Here is an 18,407-nt window from a genome sequence, read left to right on the forward strand (position 1 = left end):
TTCTCTGAGCCTGCATCAGCTACCACCCTGTGTCCCCCACTGTGTACAGAGGGCCCTGAGCAGTACAAACTGTGGCAGCTAGGAGAGAAAAGACTAGCTGGGTGAGGGTCATGGGGCTTGGAACCTCAAAGTGATCATTCTCTCATCCCTCCTTTTCCTTTCTTTCTCCTTAGGACTCTTGGAGACCCAGTGAGCAGGCCAGGCAGGGCGGGCACGGAGCCTCCCAGGCCAGGGCAGTGGGCATGGGCGGGGGCTGTGGCTGAAGAAGTCCCCCGCCCACAGCAGACCCCAGGGGACTCAGCCTCCCACACTGCAGCGGCCATGGCCACCAATAAGGAGCGACTCTTTGTGCCTGGTGCCCTGGGGCCTGGCTCTGGCTACCCAGGGGCTGGCTTCCCCTTCGCCTTCCCAGGGGCACTCAGAGGGTCTCCACCTTTCGAGATGCTGAGCCCTAGCTTCCGGGGCTTGGGCCAGCCTGACCTCCCCAAGGAGATGGCCTCTCTGTGTGAGTCTCAGGGATCGTGGGGGATGAGGGCAAGTGGAAACAGGAGGGCACTGGTGGGTGGATGAGAGAGAACTGGTGTCCCCGTTAGGAAGGCAGGCAGGCTTAGGGCTTTGATCTAAAGGAGTAGCCATGAGGGGGTTTGGATATGGAGCAAATGAACATCTTTGCGAATGAGAGTCCTTCTGTACACCTAGGATGGGAAAGTGGCATGCCTAAAATTTGGGACTCTGAAATTGCCTCCTGAGCGAGTCAACTAGCAGGGAGAACCTCTTTGTATGGGCAGCCAAGGGTGGGTCTGGGGAAATCTGAGGCTGCTGCCTGCCTGCAGTAGCGGGGTGTGGGGAGCCAGGCTGTGAAGTGGAGGAGCCTGGGAGGACAATCTGCTGACTCTTGGATCAAGAGGTGAAATTGTCCTGAATTAGTGGGAGGCTGCAAAAAAGAGGAACCGAATCTAGTGCCAGGTACCCAGGGATGTCTGGGGTCAGGCAACTTCCCTCTTGCTTCTGGTTAAGTTAAGTGAAAGTCGCTCAGTGTCCGTGTCCAACTCTTTGTGACCCCATGGAATTCTCCAGGCCAGAATATTGGAGTGGGTAGCCATTCCCTTCTCCTGGGGATCTTCCCAACCCAGGGATTGAACCCGGGTCTCCCACATTGCAGGTGGATTTTCTTTACCAGCAGAGCCACCTGGGAAGCCCCTTGCATCTGGGAAGGGTGGAAATAGCCACAAGGAAGGTAGCTCTTGTCTCATAAGTAATCCGGGGAAATGGAGGGGCATCCCAGCAGCATCCTCTCCACCAGCCATGTGGGCTGTGGACTCCTCTCTCTCTCTCTCTCTCTGGTCTGGCCCGGTGCCCACATGCTGTGCAGATCCCTGCTTGTCCCTCAGGCCTGCCCTCTTTGGGTGAAGCTGACAGCAGCAAGCTGAGGCCTCTCTTCTTCCCTCTGGGTCCCCTCTCCTTCCTCTTGGGAGTGGATCCTCCTCACCAGGGTCATTTCAGGCATGGATGCCCAGGAGCTGGAGGGCTAGGATGCTGGCCTCCGTTGGATAGAGGGTCAGCGTGGGAGCTGGTGCAGAGAAGGTCCTACCTGGAAAGGAGGGGAGGTGATAGACAGAGGGGCAGCTCCAGAGAGAGAAACAGAGAGGGAGAAGAAAAGACCAAAAGATAAAGATACATCCCTTATAGCTCCACAAGCTCAGAGAGAGAGAGGTGGAGAGAAGGGGCCTGTGTTCAGGAGCTGGCACTTGGAGGGGTGTGTGTGTGTGTGTGTGTGTGTGTGTGTGTGTGTGTGTGTGTGTGAAGGGGTGATTAGACAGGACTGGGGCTGGCAGCTCTGCTGGAAAGAGCAAGCTCACCTAGAGAAGGCATGTGTGTGTGTATGTGTGTGTGTGTAAGGCCATATGCAGTTGTATGCACAGTGTGGCCCTGAGACGCTGCTCACACACAGAATTCCAGGGTTGCAACAAAGAGTCAGTGTGAGGAGTGAGGTGGTATTTCATGGGCTGCTGACGGTGTGTCTGGGGTTTGGTGAGGCCTGCTGGTGGCCTGTCTGTAGTCCAGCAGGGGTTATTTGGGTGGCATGCAGGTGAAGGAGGGAGCACAAAGCCCCCCTTTTTGTAAACCTCAGCTGGGCTTCCCCTACCTCATTTGCACCCCATGAATCTGTCCCAGGGTCTTGGAGGTGGGAGGGAACCACCCTCCCACATGAATGCCCTTCTTGCAAAGAGCAGTACAATTCAGTCCCTTGGGACTTGATTTTCCCAAGTTTCCCGAGGCAACTAAGAGAGTAGGGGTAGAAGGCTGAGAAGAGAGAATGGTGTCAGGGAGAGTGCGGAGAGCCAGGAGCCAGCCCCCAGGAAGTTCTCCATGTGTCCCTGTGCCCTGGACACGTGGAGAGCAAGGTCAGGGTTCAAAGTGAGGTCAAGGCAGGGGAAAGGGTCAGACTAAACTCTATCCCCAAAAGCTGCCCTGAAGGAGGGGGGCTGAAAGAAGAAATCCAAGGGAGGAGCCAGAACCTGGGCTGGTAGCTCTGGAGGGTGCGGCTGGCAGCGGGGGACAGGCCTGGGCAGAGAGGTGGCGGTGGGGAGGGGAGGAGGGAAAGGCCTGGGTCCAGACAGCTACCTGGGAGTGGGACTCGCAGCACCTAGTGGTGGAGGAAAGGGAGGCAGCTGGGAGAGTCTGAGAGACCTCCCACAGCGGGGCAGCAGTGGCTGAAGGGGGAAAGTGTAATCTCCCTTCCCTTCCCTTTGTGACTGGGCCATCTAATGGAAGGGGACTGGAGGCCTAAGTCAAAGCCATGCTCACTTGGTGGCTGGCTCTCTTTCCTCAGCCTCTGCTGCTGGTCTGCGGGAGGGAAGGTGGTCTGTGAAGGATTCTGGAACTTCGCCCCGGGGCTGGCTCCTGGATCCCACCACTGGGTCCCCAGCACCTTGGAGACACTAATGTTGAGAAGGGCAGTCTTGTTTCATCTCCTGGGGTGCCGCGGGGGCCTGAGTGGGTAAGGTATCTCAGAACCGCCTGTTGGAGGAGGGCAGGAGAAGGGAACACGTGCTGCCAAGGCGAGCACAGGCCTGCAAGTGTGGAAAACTGGAGGGGTGTGTGTGTGTACACATGCGCGAAGGTTTGGGTGTGCTTGCTCACTCATTACACATGAAACCCTGGTGTCTGTGTCCCTGTGCATCTCAGTGTTATGACCACTGGTGTGGTCTATGTTTGTTTTATCAAGACTGCAGGGAACAGAGTGTGATGGAAGGGAAGGGAAGGGAAGGCCTGCCCTGCCCGCCTCCCCCTCTTTAGAAGATAGCTGGTGTCCTGACGACCTAGCCCTGCTTGTCCTCTGAACTTGGTGACAGTGTCTCTGGGTCACGGAGCCCAGGCTGCACCACACCAAGTGACATGGAGAAACTGAAGACAGGCTGGCACAGGAAGAAAATGAGCTCTACTTAAAAGAAACTGAAAAAGAGAGACTCAGAGACGTAAACAAGAGGAGAGGGAAATATACAGGCTGGAAGGCGCAGACACAGAGAGAACCCAGACTCCGGGAGAGGCCAGGGGCCTTGTTAAGCGGGCGGGCCTGGTGGTGAGCAGGCGGCAGCGAGGCCTCCTCCAGGAAAAAACCCCAGCCACTGCCTCCTTCCCCTCCCCTCCTGGTCTCTCCTGCTCAGGCTCGAGCTCCAGCTCCAGGCCGACACAAACGGGGCTTTGATTGCAACAGGAAACCTCTCTGGCGGGGGGAGCTGGGCGAGCCGCCGCCGCTGGGGCCCAGGCTGCACCCCCCTCTCCTGGCCCCCTACCCGGTCCCAGCCCCCATCCTGCCCAGCGCTCCTCACCGCCCTGCTTTGGGCCCCGGTCCTATTCACACCTCCCTATCCCTCAGCTCCACTGCTGCCCCCACCTCCGGAGACCCCTCCCATTCACTACCCTTCAGGTGGGAGTCCTAAGTTAGGACTTATCCTTCGGGTGGGGCCTTCTCTGCTTTGAAATGCCCCCTCTTCAGTTTTTTGGGGGAAGGTTTTGGAAGAAAAGGAGAATTTAGCATGAGGAATTCAGAGCCAGTTATCCTCAAGCCCCTTCCAGAAGGTGGCAGGAGGGGAGCAAAGGAGAGAGGCAGAGAAGGAACTAGCTCTCCCTGCCCCCCCACAGCCCCTTGATGGCCAAATGCATCCTTTCCAGGGTGGTCGAGGCTCTGAGGGGTGACCATGCCAGGCTCAGTGTGAATGGCTTCATTAGTGGGGGACGGGTACACTCTTCCTTGCCTCTGGGACCATGCTTTGTGGGGCTCCAGCTGGGAGGGGTGCGCTTTGGTGGCGGGGGTGAGTCAGGCAGCAGCCCCCCCTTATACTCCCACCAGGCTGGTGGAGAACATCTGGTTCCCATGAAATGCTAGAAGGCTAATGGGTCTAATTGCTGCAATAAGGGCTGGGGGGACTTTGGGGAAAAGAGGGGGCACTAGATTCCCCCATCCTTTTACCTTCTCCTCAAGGCTGAGGCTGTCTAGAATGGGGGGTTGGGGTTGGGGGTTAGGGTGGGCCTGACACCGCATTGCCTAGTCCCTTCTAAGGACCCCTCTCCCTGCAATGCTTGGGAAACACACACAGATGGGGTGATGAGGAGTGGGGTGCATCTGGTGAATAGAAAGGGGGGCTATTGAGGACTCATGACTTCTCCGAGCCCTCCCCCCACACCTCCTGTGCCCCACTCCCAACCCCCCTCACTGTGGCCTGGCCACTTCTGGTTCTAATTACCAACCAGGCAGGCCTGACTTAATTGGGACCTTTCAGATTTCTGAGGGGGAAGGGTGGGGTGGGGTGGGGGAGACTGGCAGCCTGGAGTTGACTAATCAGGGCTTTCCCCCCCTTATTTTGGGGGTACTCCTTATTTTGCACTTAATTGATGTGTTTGCCACTGGCCAGGTTCTGAATCAGAAATCTGTCACCCCTTTTTTCTCTTCGTGGGGAATGGCTGCATCCAGAGATGGCGTATTTGGGGTTGAGGGCAAGAACTGGGAGCTCAGGCAGGCTGAACTGGAAAAGACCAATACACTCCCTCTTCATCCCTGCTTCCAGCCCCCCAGTCGGCCCTGCCACCCCAGACTCCCCCATCCGCCAACCAGGCCCTCCTTCCCAGCCCAGCCCCCTTCAGTCCCCGGCAGCCACCCCGGCCCCTCCTCCGCGCCTGTCTTCCCTTCCCTCGCCTACTCTGGCACCCCTTCCTGCTCTTTATTCTTCCAAACTGGCGCCCCACTCCAGCGGCACCCCAGTGTGCCCCCCACCCGGTACAACAGATTCTTAGAAAAGCGCGCCCCGCCCTGGCCCGGCCACCGCCACCGGGCGGGGGAATGGGCCGGGCCGGGCGCCGCTCCTGTTCCCCCGGCGCTCCCCGTGTGAGCGGCGCTGACAGAGCCGGCTGGGCCGGCCCGCCGGGCGGCCGGGCGGCGGGCGGGGCGCGGAGGAGGGGGCGGTTTCCGGGAGTCGCCGCCGCTGGCGCTGTCCCGGGGCCAGGGTCCCCGAGTCGGCCCGGCCCGGCGAGGGCAAACTCTTGACGTGGCCAAACCCCCGCCCCCTCACCCTCTTCTCCGCCGGGCGAGGGCGCTCAGTGCCCGGAAGGGGCCCGCGAGGAAGGAGTGGGGCGGCCCTCGGAGATCCGAAGGGCACTACATGTGGCACCAAAGGGAAGAAGGGGCAGTTTGCCATTGGTGGGGGTATCGAATGGCTTTGAGAACAGCTACCGACCAGACCCGCAGTTATTGCTGAGAGGGGCACTGGGCACTTGGGGGCATTGGCACTCTGGGGGAGGGGAGTTGGCACTCAGGAGGGCAGTGTGGTCTGAACGCAGTCGGCACGGTGGGAGCAGCCTTGCGCCCTACAAGTGATGTCAGTTTCGAGGAAGGGCCGCTGGGAGAGGCAGTGGAGGCGCTCCGGGAACGTCAGCCCCGGGACGGGCCTTGGGGGACTCGGAGGGAGGCGACCCGGGCCGCGGCGGAGGGAGGACCGCTCGGGCTAGGAGGGGTAGACTCCGGCTGCGCAGAAGGGCGGGGGGACTCCGCGGCGGCGCTGGCTGAGGCCTGGGCGGGGTGGGGCGGGGCCGGGTCAGGGGGAGGTGAGCGCGCCCGGCCACCCGCCCCGAGGGGGGTTCCCGGAGAGTTCACGGCGGGAGCGCGCTCCGGCCCTCGGACCGGGGTTGGGGGAGGACGGGAAGGAAGGAGCAGGCCGCGCGCGCCCAGCCGTAGGAATGTACTGTTCGGCCCTGCGGCGCGCGCGCGGAGGGAGAGGGAGGAGCCAGGCCTGGGAATGAGGGGGTGGAGGTAGTGCAGGTCCCTGGGCTCTGGAGAACTGCCGCGCTCAGGGGACCTCCTTGTTCCCCTCTCCCCAGCCCTCCGTGAAACCCCTGCCTGTACAGACTTGTGTAAAAAAAAAGGACTGTTGGGGGGAGGGGGCAACTCGAAAGGAAATGCGTGTGCTTGGTTCCTCCACTCCTTCCCCCATTCCCGGTCGGGGCACGCGCCTGAGTGCAAAAGCTTGCAAAGCCTCCCGGCTGTAGAGAGAGAATCCTTGCAAGCATTCTCCCGAGCCAGGTGTGTCTGCAAAAACGTGTGTGTACACCTCTGATTTCATGCGCGTGCAGACATGCATGTGCACTATTGCATATTTGCAAATGCGTGGTACCTGCCAAGATAAATGCATGCACGGATGTGTGTCTTAAGCAAGCAAGCGCGCGGCGGTGCGAGTGTGTGTGTGTGTGTGTATGTGTGCGCTCCACTCCCAGCTCTGCTCATCTTGGTGCCCGGCCCCCTTAGCTCTCTAAGCCCCACCCCCCACCCCTCTGGGCTTCGCTTTTACAAAAGGTCTCCCCAGTGCTAGCTGCCGAGGCGCCCAGAGTGAGCTAGACCGCGGCTGGAGCGGCAGCCCCGGCTCTGCGCCCCGCCCAGTCCCTTTCCCCTGCTGGGGATCCCCCTCTTCCCCGCCCACCCCTTACCCCCCATGCAGCCCGGCGCCCTACGCTAGCCCTCCCCCTCCCCCCCTCCAGGAGCGGGGCGCCGCCGGGGGAGGAGGGGGAATCGGCCGCGGGTTCTCGGTGTTCCCAGCACCCAGCTTCCCTCCAAGCCGGGTCGCGATGTACGACTGCATGGAAACGTTTGCCCCGGGTCCGCGACGGCTGTACGGGGCAGGCGGACCCGGGGCTGGCTTGCTGCGCAGAGCCGCCGGCAGCTCCTGTTTCGCCGGACTCGAGCCTTTTGCCTGGCCGCAACCCGCCAGTCTGCAGTGTAGGTACCCGAGCCTGGGGGTGGGGTGTGGGGTGCAGGACAGGCAGCGGCTCTCGCTCTACATGTGTAAAAGGTGGACCTGGGGTGCAAGCGGGCATTCCGACCGTTTCCATGTGAGGGTCGGGTGTGTAGGAAAGAGAAGTACTGGCCCTTTAAAAGTGGGGGCCTCAGCGACTCCTTTGGGTGTGGGTAGTAGTGTTTGGAGTGTGTGTGTGGTTTCGATGGTGGGTATATAGCTAGGACCTGTGGTTGATGCCCCTCCAGGGTTCCCGGAGATAGGGAGAGGCCGAGGTGCGTTGGTAGTTTGGGTCGGCAGGTTCGTGGACCCAGAGGGCAATGGCACCCAGGACCGTGGGTGGCGTTTGTAAAGTCCATGTGGGAAGTCGCGAGTGTAAAAATATATATATTGTTTGCGAAGCGTGGGCATTCCTGGAGTGTGCAGCGCCTAGCTTAGGCAGTGCGAGTGTGGGTGCAGGGGTCTCTCCACGCAGCATCACCCTCCGCCTGCGTTGGCAGGTCCGAATGGCCCCGTGTGGAATTGTTTGTGGCGTGAGGCCGGGAGGGCGTGTGCCCTGCGTGGCTGCGGGGGCGGTTTTGGAAAGGGCTGTGTTGGAGCGTGCATCCTCTGGGTGTGCTGTGTGCGGGGTGGAAGGGGCCAGATTGGGTTCTGGCGCCCCCCTCCCCCACTGAGAAAAGAAATGTTAGGAAATGTGTATAGGGTTGTGTGCACTTTTTCCTATGGCTCCAGCCCACAACTTCAGTAGGAAGGGAAAAGTTTCAAGCAAAGTTTGTGTATGGTGAGGAGGGGCCTGGAGGTAGCAGCGGCCGGGGAAGCAGGACTCCTGGGTCCCCAAATACACATCTTTCCCTCTCTGTGAAATGGGAGATGCCAGGCCTGGGGCCCTGGAACCCCTTTCCAGAGCGGTAATAAAAAGCCGGGGACTGAGAGGCAGTAAAAATGAAGTCCAGATGAGAGGCGGCTTTGAAGCCCGGGCCGAAGTGCCTGGCGGGGGTGGGGGGGAGTGGGGAGGAGCTGGGAGGGGAGCCTGGAACACCCCCGAAGTTCCCCGGGGCTGGGACGGCGCTCCAGCCCGGGGATGCGGGACTGGGGGGCACTCTGGGAAGGGGCGGGCGGCGGGCGCTAGGGGAGTGTGCGCGCGGGGTCACTGAGCCCCCGCCAACGCGCCTCGCTCCTTGGCACACGGCAGCGCTGTTTACGAGATCGCTTTTTTTTTTTTTGGGTCTGTTGGTTGCAGGGCAGAGCTGCTCAGATTTAACAACTGGGAGACTGGAAAAGGGAGGTGGCAAATAGGAGACCGAACTGTGGGGTGGGGCAAGAAAGAAGAAAAGTGTAGCATTTAAAGGGCGGAGAAAACATGAACTAGTGCCTTGCACCAAACCAAATCCTTGTGAATTCTTAGCTTTCTGCTCATGGTCGGATAGGATGGGGATTTGGAGTATGTTGGGCAATATACTGAGATGGAAAGAATCTCCCAGGAAGGGTTCTTGCAGGGACCCGGCAAGGACCTGGTTTTTTTCAGGCCCAGAGAAGCCCATGGGACTTGGCTGGCAAGTCAGTTTGGACCAACAGTTGTGGCTTCTAGGGCCTTGGGTGGGGGAGTTTGGGCCTACTCCACACACTTTCAGGGAAAGTAGTTTAGACCTGTGTGTCTAGACCAGGGAAGGAAAGAAGTCCTTTGGTGAGTCTGCGAGTGCTTGGCAGCTCTACTATTCTGGTGCTGCGTTGGCAGGCCACGGGTGTCTGTCTGGTGGCAGAGCTTCTTGCTTGCAGCTGGGAAGCGGATGCTGGGTGTTGTGCATCCCCCTCCGCAGTGTGGCTGGAGTGCATGTGCCTATGTGCCTACCTGGGTGTTCTGTGCCAAGGTCCCCTCTGGGGTATAGGAGCTGGTTGAGAATGTGCCTGCTTTTATGCCCTGTGTGTTGTTGATGTGTGAGAGTGTCTCCAAGGAGGTGTGTGTCGTCAGATTGTGAGTCCGGGCTTCTCAGCCCTGGGCCTCGCAGCTGGGAGTGTTTACAGCCGGTTATAAAGAGTTTGTTTGAAGCTCCGCTCAGCCTGGCCAGGAATTTCCTCAATTTCAGCAATTTGGGCTTTAAAAGGAGAAAAACCCAGAGCCCACCCCCCTCCTCCGCAGCAGGGGCCCCTGCTTAGCCCGGCCAGGCATCGTCATGGTGGGGTCTCTGCCCAGGGCTGAGAAAGGAATCCGAACAGAGCTGACCCACTTAGCCTTCCTGTGCCCTTTGCTCCAGATTGACCAGAGCCACCGGGCTGCACTTTAGGGTCCAAGGGTGAGGGTGTGTCAGAGGGGTACCGAGAAGGGACCACAGTATCCTGAGTACGAGAAAAGCTGCCCCTGGCCTGTCTCCCTGCCACCCCCACTCTCATGATTGGCTGGCACGGGCCCATGCCAGTCTGACCGCACCCAGGCCCTTTCGCAAGAGAGGAAATGAGGCAGCGCTCTGCGGGCAGGGAGGGCGTCAGTGCGGGTAAGCACCACCCCACGCACTGGCCTGTGGGCAGCACATGTGCCCTCAGACACCGGGGCCATCCTGAAAGAAAGGCATCCCAGCCCACCCCCCATCTCCCAGCACCAGCCCCCGCCTCCATCTCCCGCCTGGTCCTGAATAGACTTCAGGCACCCTCCTATCCTCTACTCCTCGCTCTCCTTTTTCATTGGGGAATCTCACTCTAGCTGGATTCTTATGCTAATTGAGTGTCTGTGTGTGTTGGGGGGTGGGGAGGGCTTCCCTCCGGTGGGGAGGGTGGAGCTAATCCGGAACCCCAGCATCCTGGCATCCCAGTCCTTTCTGTCCTTCTGGCAGCCTGGATGGACTTCTGACCAGATGGGCTACAGCAGGTTAGAAGGAAGAAGGTGTTTATGAGGTGGGTGCAAGCAAGGGACACTCGTTAGGTTTTAGGGTTTTCTTGCATTAACTTAGGCCTTCCAGGTTTGGGCAACTGGTCCTACAGATTGAATAATTTATAGATTTTTTTTTTTCCACCCTCTGAAGACCAACCACACACTCAAAAAGAGGTTTACTCAGCAGCCTCCTAAAAAGAGGGTGTCCTCCCCACAAACTCCTTGCGTGGCATGGGGTGAAATCTTTTTTGAGCAGTGTGTGGCTTTTGCAGGGGAGGTTTAGGAGTGAAGACATAGCTCAGAGAGGGACCAGAGGTACTCCCCTCCCGTATCAACCCTGGTTACAACCCACTGTTACCTGACTTCTGGTTTGCTACACCCCCAACAACTTCTAGACCTGAGAATCTGAGCAAATACCTGTCTCCCTTTCCTAACTTCTCTCACTCCTGGCCTGGCCAGTTAGATCTAGACCTGAGATCTTCCGCTCCCCGCTGCTGCTTACTCCCCGCACGCCCTCCCCACCCCCATAACTGGCAGTGTGGCACTGGGCCGGCCCCATCCCTCCATAGGCCTCTATTTCTTCAGCTGTAAAATATGGCTTTTGCATGTGCCCTAACCTACTTTCCCAGTCCCTGCGTCCCATTTGCTTCACTGTCTCAGTAGTTTCTAGGGAAAAGGACATTGGTGGTTATTTGGGGGATGGTTTGAGGGGGGACTGGAGAAGGAAATGAAAACCCCATTCAGTATTCTTGCCTGGAAAATTCCATGGACAGAGGAGCCTGGCGTGCTACAGTCCATGGGGGCGCAGAGACTGCACACGCACACGCACATTGAGGGTGGGGGGAAGATCCAGGAATGTCTACCCTGTACTGCTTGAGAGAGGATGAGGTTCTCTTCTACCTTCTGAGTCTCCTAGCAGGTGATTTAGCCAGATGATAGCCACAGGTGACCTGGAATTGCCTCTTCACCCCCAGATGTGTGGCCTCTTGAGCAGGAGAAGGGTAGGAGGGCGTCTACTGACAGGGACCCAATGTGAGAAGGAGTGACTAGAGAGTTCAGAACCACAGGACAATACCCCTTTACACACCCACTTTGTAGCTGGGCAAACTGAGGCCCAGAGAATTTAACTTCCAGGATGGCTTGGACCCAGAATTTGGAGAATTGAGCAGTTGTATAGGACATTATTATAGGGGGAGATGGCCAGGTTGGGAGGTAATAGTAGTCATTTGAGGGTTTCTGAAAGTGTTTACTCTGGGGCAGTATATGGGTTGTTGGGACTTTAAATCAATGTGGTGGCAATGGTGTCATCGCCGAGCCAGAGGAAGAAGTGGGAATGTGGGGTGTGTATCTGAGGAGGATGCCTAGAGATCTGAGGTGGGGCTTCTCCCCTGACCCTCATATCACTGCTTCTCCCCAGCGGTGGAGACGCAGAGCACTAGCTCAGAGGAGATGGTGCCAAGCTCGCCCTCACCCCCTCCACCTCCCCGGGTCTACAAGCCGTGCTTCGTGTGCAATGACAAGTCCTCTGGCTACCACTATGGGGTCAGCTCTTGTGAAGGCTGCAAGGTGTGTATGGGGTGGATGTGGATGCGTTGGGCATCCAGAGTTGACTGGGTGAGATCAGAGACTGTGTGGGTGGGTATCCCTCTGGGGTGGGAGGGATGCTGCTTTGCACAGACGGGGGTTGAGCCTGGGACCTCCTGCAAGGCCTGAGAGAGGCTGATACTCCCAGCATCCTGCTTCACTGACCCTCCCCCCAACCCCCAACCCCAGGGCTTCTTCCGTCGCAGCATCCAGAAGAACATGGTGTACACATGTCACCGCGACAAAAACTGTATCATCAACAAGGTGACCCGGAATCGTTGCCAGTACTGCCGGCTACAGAAATGCTTTGAAGTTGGCATGTCCAAGGAAGGTAGGCCCTTAGGCCTGCCTGGGCAGGAGCACTCCTATCCTAGCCTGTGGCTGCCACCCTCTTCCCACTGGCCGCCCCCACTTTCCTGACCTCTGCGATCAGCCTCCAGCCGCCCTGGAGTGCTGCCTCCTCCCGGGCCAGTCCTATTTGATTAGTTCCATTCACCCAGGAGACCCCACCCCTTCCCATTCCCTCTTCTCAGAGCTTAACCCTTCCTCTGAATGAGGGAATGGGGGTTACCATTGCACATTCCTTATTTCATGGGCAAGTTGGGGGGCTTGCCAGTCCCCTCCCCTGCTCCCAGCAATGAGCCTGAGGTGGATCTGGGGTGCCCCCCCCCTCCCCTGCACCATTGTGCTGCCAAGGCTATAAGTGGATATCCTGCCGCCTGCATATCCTGCCCCCCCTCCCCAGCTCCTGCAGGGTGACAGGAAGGGCAGGATGGAGCCGAATGGCCTGGGGAGGGAGTAGGGGCTGCAGGCCCTGGGTGGGGCTGGGGAGAGCCAGCCTGGGAATGGGAGCTAGTGCAGGAGACAGAACCCGAGGCCCTGCCCTAGGGTCCCAGGGAATGGATGATCTCCAGTGTATTGAGTTAGCGTGAGAGGGGATACGGGAGGGAGATTCTGAGAGTCCTGACCCTCTCCAATCTGCCTCTGCCCCCAAGCCGTTCGGAATGATCGGAACAAGAAGAAGAAAGAGGTAAAGGAAGAAGGGTCGCTTGACAGCTATGAGCTGAGCCCCCAGTTAGAAGAGCTCATCACCAAGGTCAGCAAGGCCCATCAGGAGACCTTCCCCTCGCTCTGCCAGCTGGGCAAGTACACCACGGTGAGGAGTGGGCAGGGCCATGGTGCAGGCAGGGACCGCTGACTTTGGTGACTGGGTGGGGGTGGTGTTGGAGGCCGTGGTCTGGTGCTGACAACGCGGGCATCTGGATGCAGAGGGAGAGCCAGGGGTCTTGGCAAAAGGAAGACAGCCCCCCGGACGAGCCTTCGTTTGCTTTCTAACCTGCTGTTGCTGCAGAACTCCAGTGCAGACCACCGGGTGCAGCTGGATCTGGGGCTGTGGGACAAGTTCAGTGAGCTGGCCACCAAGTGCATCATCAAGATCGTGGAGTTTGCCAAGCGGTTACCTGGCTTCACCGGTCTCAGCATTGCTGACCAGATCACTCTGCTCAAGGCCGCCTGCCTGGACATCCTGGTGAGTTAAACCCTGGGCCCTGTCTTCCATCAGAGCCTGACCCTCAGACGAGACCATGGAGTTGGTCCACACAAAGATTTCGTTATCTCTGTTCCCCGCTCCAATCTGGGACTCCACCAGATACCCTCGAAACCTAAGCTGTTTCTTGTCTTAATCTCTGCCCCTGAGATCTGATCCTAGACTTCTGCATGCCCTACCTTCTGACTTCTCTTTTCTTCCCCCGACTTCGGACCCTCCGTCTGCCTTCCTTCTCCTGCCTGCTTTAGGTGGCCCTCCTCTAGTACCTAACTGCCTGGCTTTTTACCTGCACCTCATGCTCTTTCCCCTCCCACCTGTGCGCTCCTTCCCAGAGACAGCACTAACCCTCCCCCCACCTCCAGATGCTGCGGATCTGCACAAGGTACACCCCAGAGCAGGACACTATGACCTTCTCCGATGGGCTGACCCTGAACCGGACTCAGATGCACAACGCCGGCTTCGGGCCCCTCACAGACCTCGTCTTTGCCTTCGCTGGGCAGCTCCTGCCGCTGGAGATGGACGACACAGAGACAGGCCTGCTCAGCGCCATCTGCCTCATCTGCGGAGGTGCGGGGGCGCCCCCTGGCGCTGACTCAGATTACTTTCCCACCGCACCCCACACCTGATCTCCAGCCTGGCTGGAGACCTTGGTCCCACCCCGGACTCCTCAGCTCCGGTTACAGACTGCCCAGCAGCCTGGAACAAGAAAAGAGAAGACAGGGAGAGCCGGGACAGGGGGCAGGGAGCTGCGGAGACCCCTGGTACTAGTGCTGACATAGAGGTCTGTGCTTAGTCACTCAGTCAAGTCTGACTCTTTGCGACCCGATGGACTGTAGCCCGTCAGGCTCCTCTGTCCATAGGGATTCTCCAGGCAAGAATACTGGAGTGGGTTGCCATGCCCTCCTCCAAGGGATCTTCCCAAGTCTCCCGCCAGGTCTCCTGCATTGCGGGCAGATTCTTTTATCGACTGAGCCACCAGGGAAGCCCTGGGCAGGAGTGATTTACCAGAGAAAGCCTCTTGCCAGAGAGGGATGGTATAGGGATTGGAGCAGGGGAGATGGTCTGAATGGGGCTCATGGTCAGGTTTGGGGCCTGGAGGGCCATAGGGCAGGACTCCTTGGGATCAGCCACTCATCACTGTCTTCCACATCTCTCTCACTCACCTGTGCGTATCCCCAAAGACCGCATGGACCTGGAGGAGCCTGAGAAAGTGGACAAGCTGCAGGAACCGCTGCTCGAAGCCCTGAGGCTCTATGCCCGGCGCCGGCGGCCCAGTCAGCCCTACATGTTCCCCAGGATGCTCATGAAGATCACTGACCTCCGGGGCATCAGCACCAAGGGTTAGTCGGGAGCAAGCCTCCCCTCTGTCTTCTTGGAGCTGCCAGTCTCCCAGGTCAGGCAGAGACAAGAGCAGAGTGGGTTAGAATCAGGCAGCCTGCACTGGCATCCTCGCTCCGCTACATGCTAGTGGGAACACTTGGTGCAAAATACCTTTCCTTTTTGAACCTTGTTTTTCTGTTTGTGAGGATGAAACAAGCTAACACACAACAGGCTTACAGCTGTGCTGAGTTATAAAGTTCAGTGCCTCCTGCCCTGGATGGAGGAGATGTTTCCATCATCATAGGAAGGTTGATTGTATGCCTGGCAGACAGTGTTTAATGAGGCTTAGTCCTAGTGATAAATGTTATTGAGAACAGCCCTAAGAGCAGCTGGCAAGCCATGGGCTGACGGAGGGGGTCCAGGGTGTGTGGCTGGAAAGTGGGCACTGTGTGATTTTGGAGGAGACAGCCTGAAAGGAAGGATGGGCAGTGGGCTTGGCAGAGAAGACAGGCAGAGTCTCCAGGCAGAGGAGTGGTCCCCAGGAGCTCTACAGTAGAAAGAGGGTGAGAAAGAGGCAGACAGAGGTAACAGGCCTGTGCTGGGAGCCCCCAGAGGGCAGTCAAGCAGAGTTAGGGAGGCCGCTGTAGGGGCTGTACCTCAGCCCCCCTGAACCTCCTTGTTCCTCCACTGCAGGAGCAGAAAGGGCCATTACCCTGAAGATGGAGATTCCAGGCCCGATGCCTCCCCTGATCCGAGAAATGCTGGAGAACCCCGAAATGTTTGAGGACGACTCCTCGCAGCCTGGCCCTCACCCCAAGGCCTCCAGCGAGGATGAGGTTCCCGGGGGCCAGGGCAGAGGGGGCCGCAGCCCCCATCCTGACCAGGGTCTCTGACTTCCCCTGCCTTGGGGGTTGGGGCTCCAGGCAGCAGACTGACCATCTCCCAGACACCGCCAGTGGCTGGGGGAGGACCTGCTCTGCCCTCTCCCCACCCCTTCCAATGAGCTCCTTGTTTTTGCCAAAGTTTCCAGGGGTGCCTCTGTGTTCATCCCCATTTTGCTCTAACCGGCTCCCTCTCCAGTCCTGGGGGCCTGCCCTATTCCCTCCAGGAGAGAGGGCAGAGGGGTGAGCCTGGGTTTGGACTCTGAAATCTTAGCACTGCCCCTCAGACACCAGGGTCCAGGCTCCCCAGGGCAGGAGGAAGACCCTTCATTCCACAGCCCCTTCCTCTGCTGGGTGCTTAGGCCTCTGGGAGCAAACAGGAACACTAGAGACCAAAAGGGGCCCGTAGGGGGAGGGCTGAGCCCACCCTCTTGCCCCTGTCCTTGGTGCCTAAGGTGCATCCTGCCCGCTGTGCCCCATCCTCATGCCAGGTCAGAGTGGGGCAGCCCGGGCCCTGCATTTCTGTTGGGGGGGCAGAAGGTGAAAGGGACAGATGTGGATCGCTCCGCACCTCTTCAATGGGGCCTCCGTTACAAGCCCCTCCCCCAGCCCTGTCACGTGCCTTGGGCCCCCCCTGCCCCTCATCTCAGCCTTGGGGCAGGGACCCTCTTACACTACAGAGGGACCAGGGGATCCCTCTCCCCCTAGTGCCTTCCCCCTTGACCCCCCAGAGCAGCTTGGCCCAGGGAGAGGTGGGGTGGGCACTGCTTAGCTGATCCCGCCCTGACCCAGAGGAAGCCTCTATTTATTTATTAGCTTTTGTTTACACCCTGGAATTGACCCCTTCCTCCAGGGGACTTGGGAGGGGGAGCCCAGGGCCCCTGTGACCCCTCCCTTCCTCCAATCCCCAGTTTGTATTTAGCTGCCAAATAAGATTCCCACTGGCTCCCCTTTTTCTCTGGGGGGTCCGGGTGCTGTCCCCTCCCCTCTGTTTACATTTCTCCTCCACCCCCCACCCCCGCCCCGCTGTATCGCATATTGCTGAGTTTTCTATTTTTGCAAAATAAAGTGATGGAAACTCATGTAATGTGGCTCCCTGGGGTGAGGGGGAAGCAACTAGGTGATCTGGAGAGGGACTGGATGAGGAGGGTGGATTATGCAGGCTTCTTAGGGCAACTGGGAAATAGGATGAGATGCACTGGGTGGGTGTGGTGGGAGGGGGACCCAAAGGGAGTCCCCAAGGGTCCATTCTGAGTGTCTGGGCCTCCCATGTTCACCAGGCGAGGGCCCTTAGATTGGACTTTGTGAACCTCCAGGAAGGTGCTGGGCCTCAGAGGTCTTAAAGCTGTCCCCACCCCCAGTTCTTTAGACGTGCACATCTGCCCTTCTCTGTGGAGGGGGTCGTTGCCAATTCATTTGGTTCTCAGGAGGGTCCCTGGCCCCAGAAGAAAAGCACGGTGCACATCTCAGTTATAGTGTGTCTGTTTTACGCCAACCCCTCACCCCATGAGCCGTGCCACCCCCTCTACCCCCGTGATCCCAGGATCACCTTCTGAGTCAATCCGTCTATACTTTCTGAGCCCACCCTTCTCTCCATGACCCTGCTTGCCCTCCACGACCCCACTGTTACCTTCTGTCCTAATTCCTCTCCTTGCCCCTGCATGCTGTAGCCCCTGCAGCACCCCAACCTCAGCCCCACTGCCTTTGACCTCTGCCACTGCGTCCCTGGACTCTCCCTGGACCCCTATGACTCCCCATCAACACCCACCCCTCCCTTCTTCCCTGGGATAGTGCCTTGCCTACCTGTGCTTGGCTGTCTCCTGAGGACCTGTGCACATAGGGGAGAGAGGTTGAGGATGTGGGAGTAGGGGACAAGAGGAGGGGGCGGAAAGCAGAAGAAGAAAGTGAAAGAAGCTCTAGAGGAAACCACAGGGCCTGTAGGGAAGGAGGGGTCATTGCTGTGGCAACGCCGGTTGTGGGGGAAGGGCAAGAGGTCTGAGAGCCAGAGGCTGGCTGAAGCCCACCCAGAGGAGGACCCCCTTCTCCCCAGTTGCTCCTCTGGCAGCTACACCCCTCCCACCCACTTGATGCTCACTGAACACCCTGCCAGGAGATGGGCTCTGTGGTCCCTGCACAGTAGAGGAGACAGACCTGTGAATGGACATCACGTGCAGTTCCTTCTTAAAACTCCCTGTGGTCAGCTGCGGGCCTCGACCTCTTTTCCTGGCAGCCTCGTCCTTGCCCGACTCCAGCTGCCATGCGGGTGCTCATTTTTGCCCAGTTCACTTCTGCCACCCCCATCCCAGGCTCCACCGTTTGACTCCTTGGACTCCCAACCTCATCCTTTGAGCCTGGCCCTGTGCCAATGTCTCCCAACTTTCCAGCATCTGGATCTTGAATTTTACATTCTTCCATTGCTATTACTTCTCACCCATCAATTCTCACTCTTATCCAGCCCCTGGTAAGTGCCACATTCTCCACTAAACAATTGCTACAAATAATCTCATTTCATTCTCACAACAATCATATGAGTTTCACTTGACAGATGAAGCAGCCACGGGAAGGGTAAGTAAGTAACTGGGGGCCCCATTACTGGTAAATGACAGAGCCAGGGATTTGAACTTGGGCAGTTTGGCTCCAGAGTCAATGTAGTTAAGCACCCACTCTAAGACAGTGGGCGCCAGGTTTTCAGAAAGAACAACAGTCATTAACTTCCCCCTCTTACAGTACTTACTGCCTCCATATTTCTTCCTTCCCGTCATGTTCCTATATGAGGAAGTAGATCAATTTGGGAGGCAGGCGGACCTGGATTTAAATCCAGACCAGCTAGTTTGCTAACTCTGTGATCTTGGGCAAAATTCTTTACCTTGTACTTCTAAGCCTCTACGTCTGTAAAATTAGGGGGCTGGGGGAAGTTTCACACTATGTCG

General features: G+C 58.3%; 1 protein-coding gene across 2 annotated transcripts; it reads left to right on the top strand.

Moving 5' to 3' along the window:
• Positions 1 to 321: 321 nt before the first annotated feature.
• Positions 322 to 16,486, top strand: RARG (retinoic acid receptor gamma). Of its 2 annotated transcripts, none has more exons than XM_068970180.1 (8): positions 322 to 505; positions 11,564 to 11,712; positions 11,920 to 12,061; positions 12,726 to 12,886; positions 13,082 to 13,258; positions 13,639 to 13,843; positions 14,458 to 14,616; positions 15,290 to 16,486. In XM_068970180.1, the coding sequence occupies exons 1-8, from the start codon at positions 322 to 324 to the stop codon at positions 15,487 to 15,489; spliced, it is 1,377 nt and encodes a 458-aa protein (XP_068826281.1). In that variant the 3' UTR covers positions 15,490 to 16,486. The 2 variants fall into 2 exon arrangements, with proteins under 2 accessions (XP_068826281.1, XP_068826282.1); XM_068970181.1 differs by lacking the exon at positions 322 to 505 and adding an exon at positions 7,117 to 7,267.
• Positions 16,487 to 18,407: the final 1,921 nt, after the last annotated feature.

This window comes from Capricornis sumatraensis, chromosome 4 (assembly GCF_032405125.1).
Source record: "Capricornis sumatraensis isolate serow.1 chromosome 4, serow.2, whole genome shotgun sequence".
In the NCBI taxonomy this organism is placed as follows: domain Eukaryota; kingdom Metazoa; phylum Chordata; class Mammalia; order Artiodactyla; family Bovidae; genus Capricornis; species Capricornis sumatraensis.

Excerpts from the sequence above, each read along its gene's own strand:
- RARG (XM_068970180.1), top strand. The coding sequence starts at position 322 with ATGGCCACCAATAAGGAGCGACTCTTTGTGCCTGGTGCCCTGGGGCCT. Across the intron at positions 506-11,563 it reads CAAGGAGATGGCCTCTCTGT|CGGTGGAGACGCAGAGCACT; the intron begins GTGAGTCTCAGG and ends GCTTCTCCCCAG. Across the intron at positions 13,259-13,638 it reads CCGCCTGCCTGGACATCCTG|ATGCTGCGGATCTGCACAAG; the intron begins GTGAGTTAAACC and ends CCCCACCTCCAG.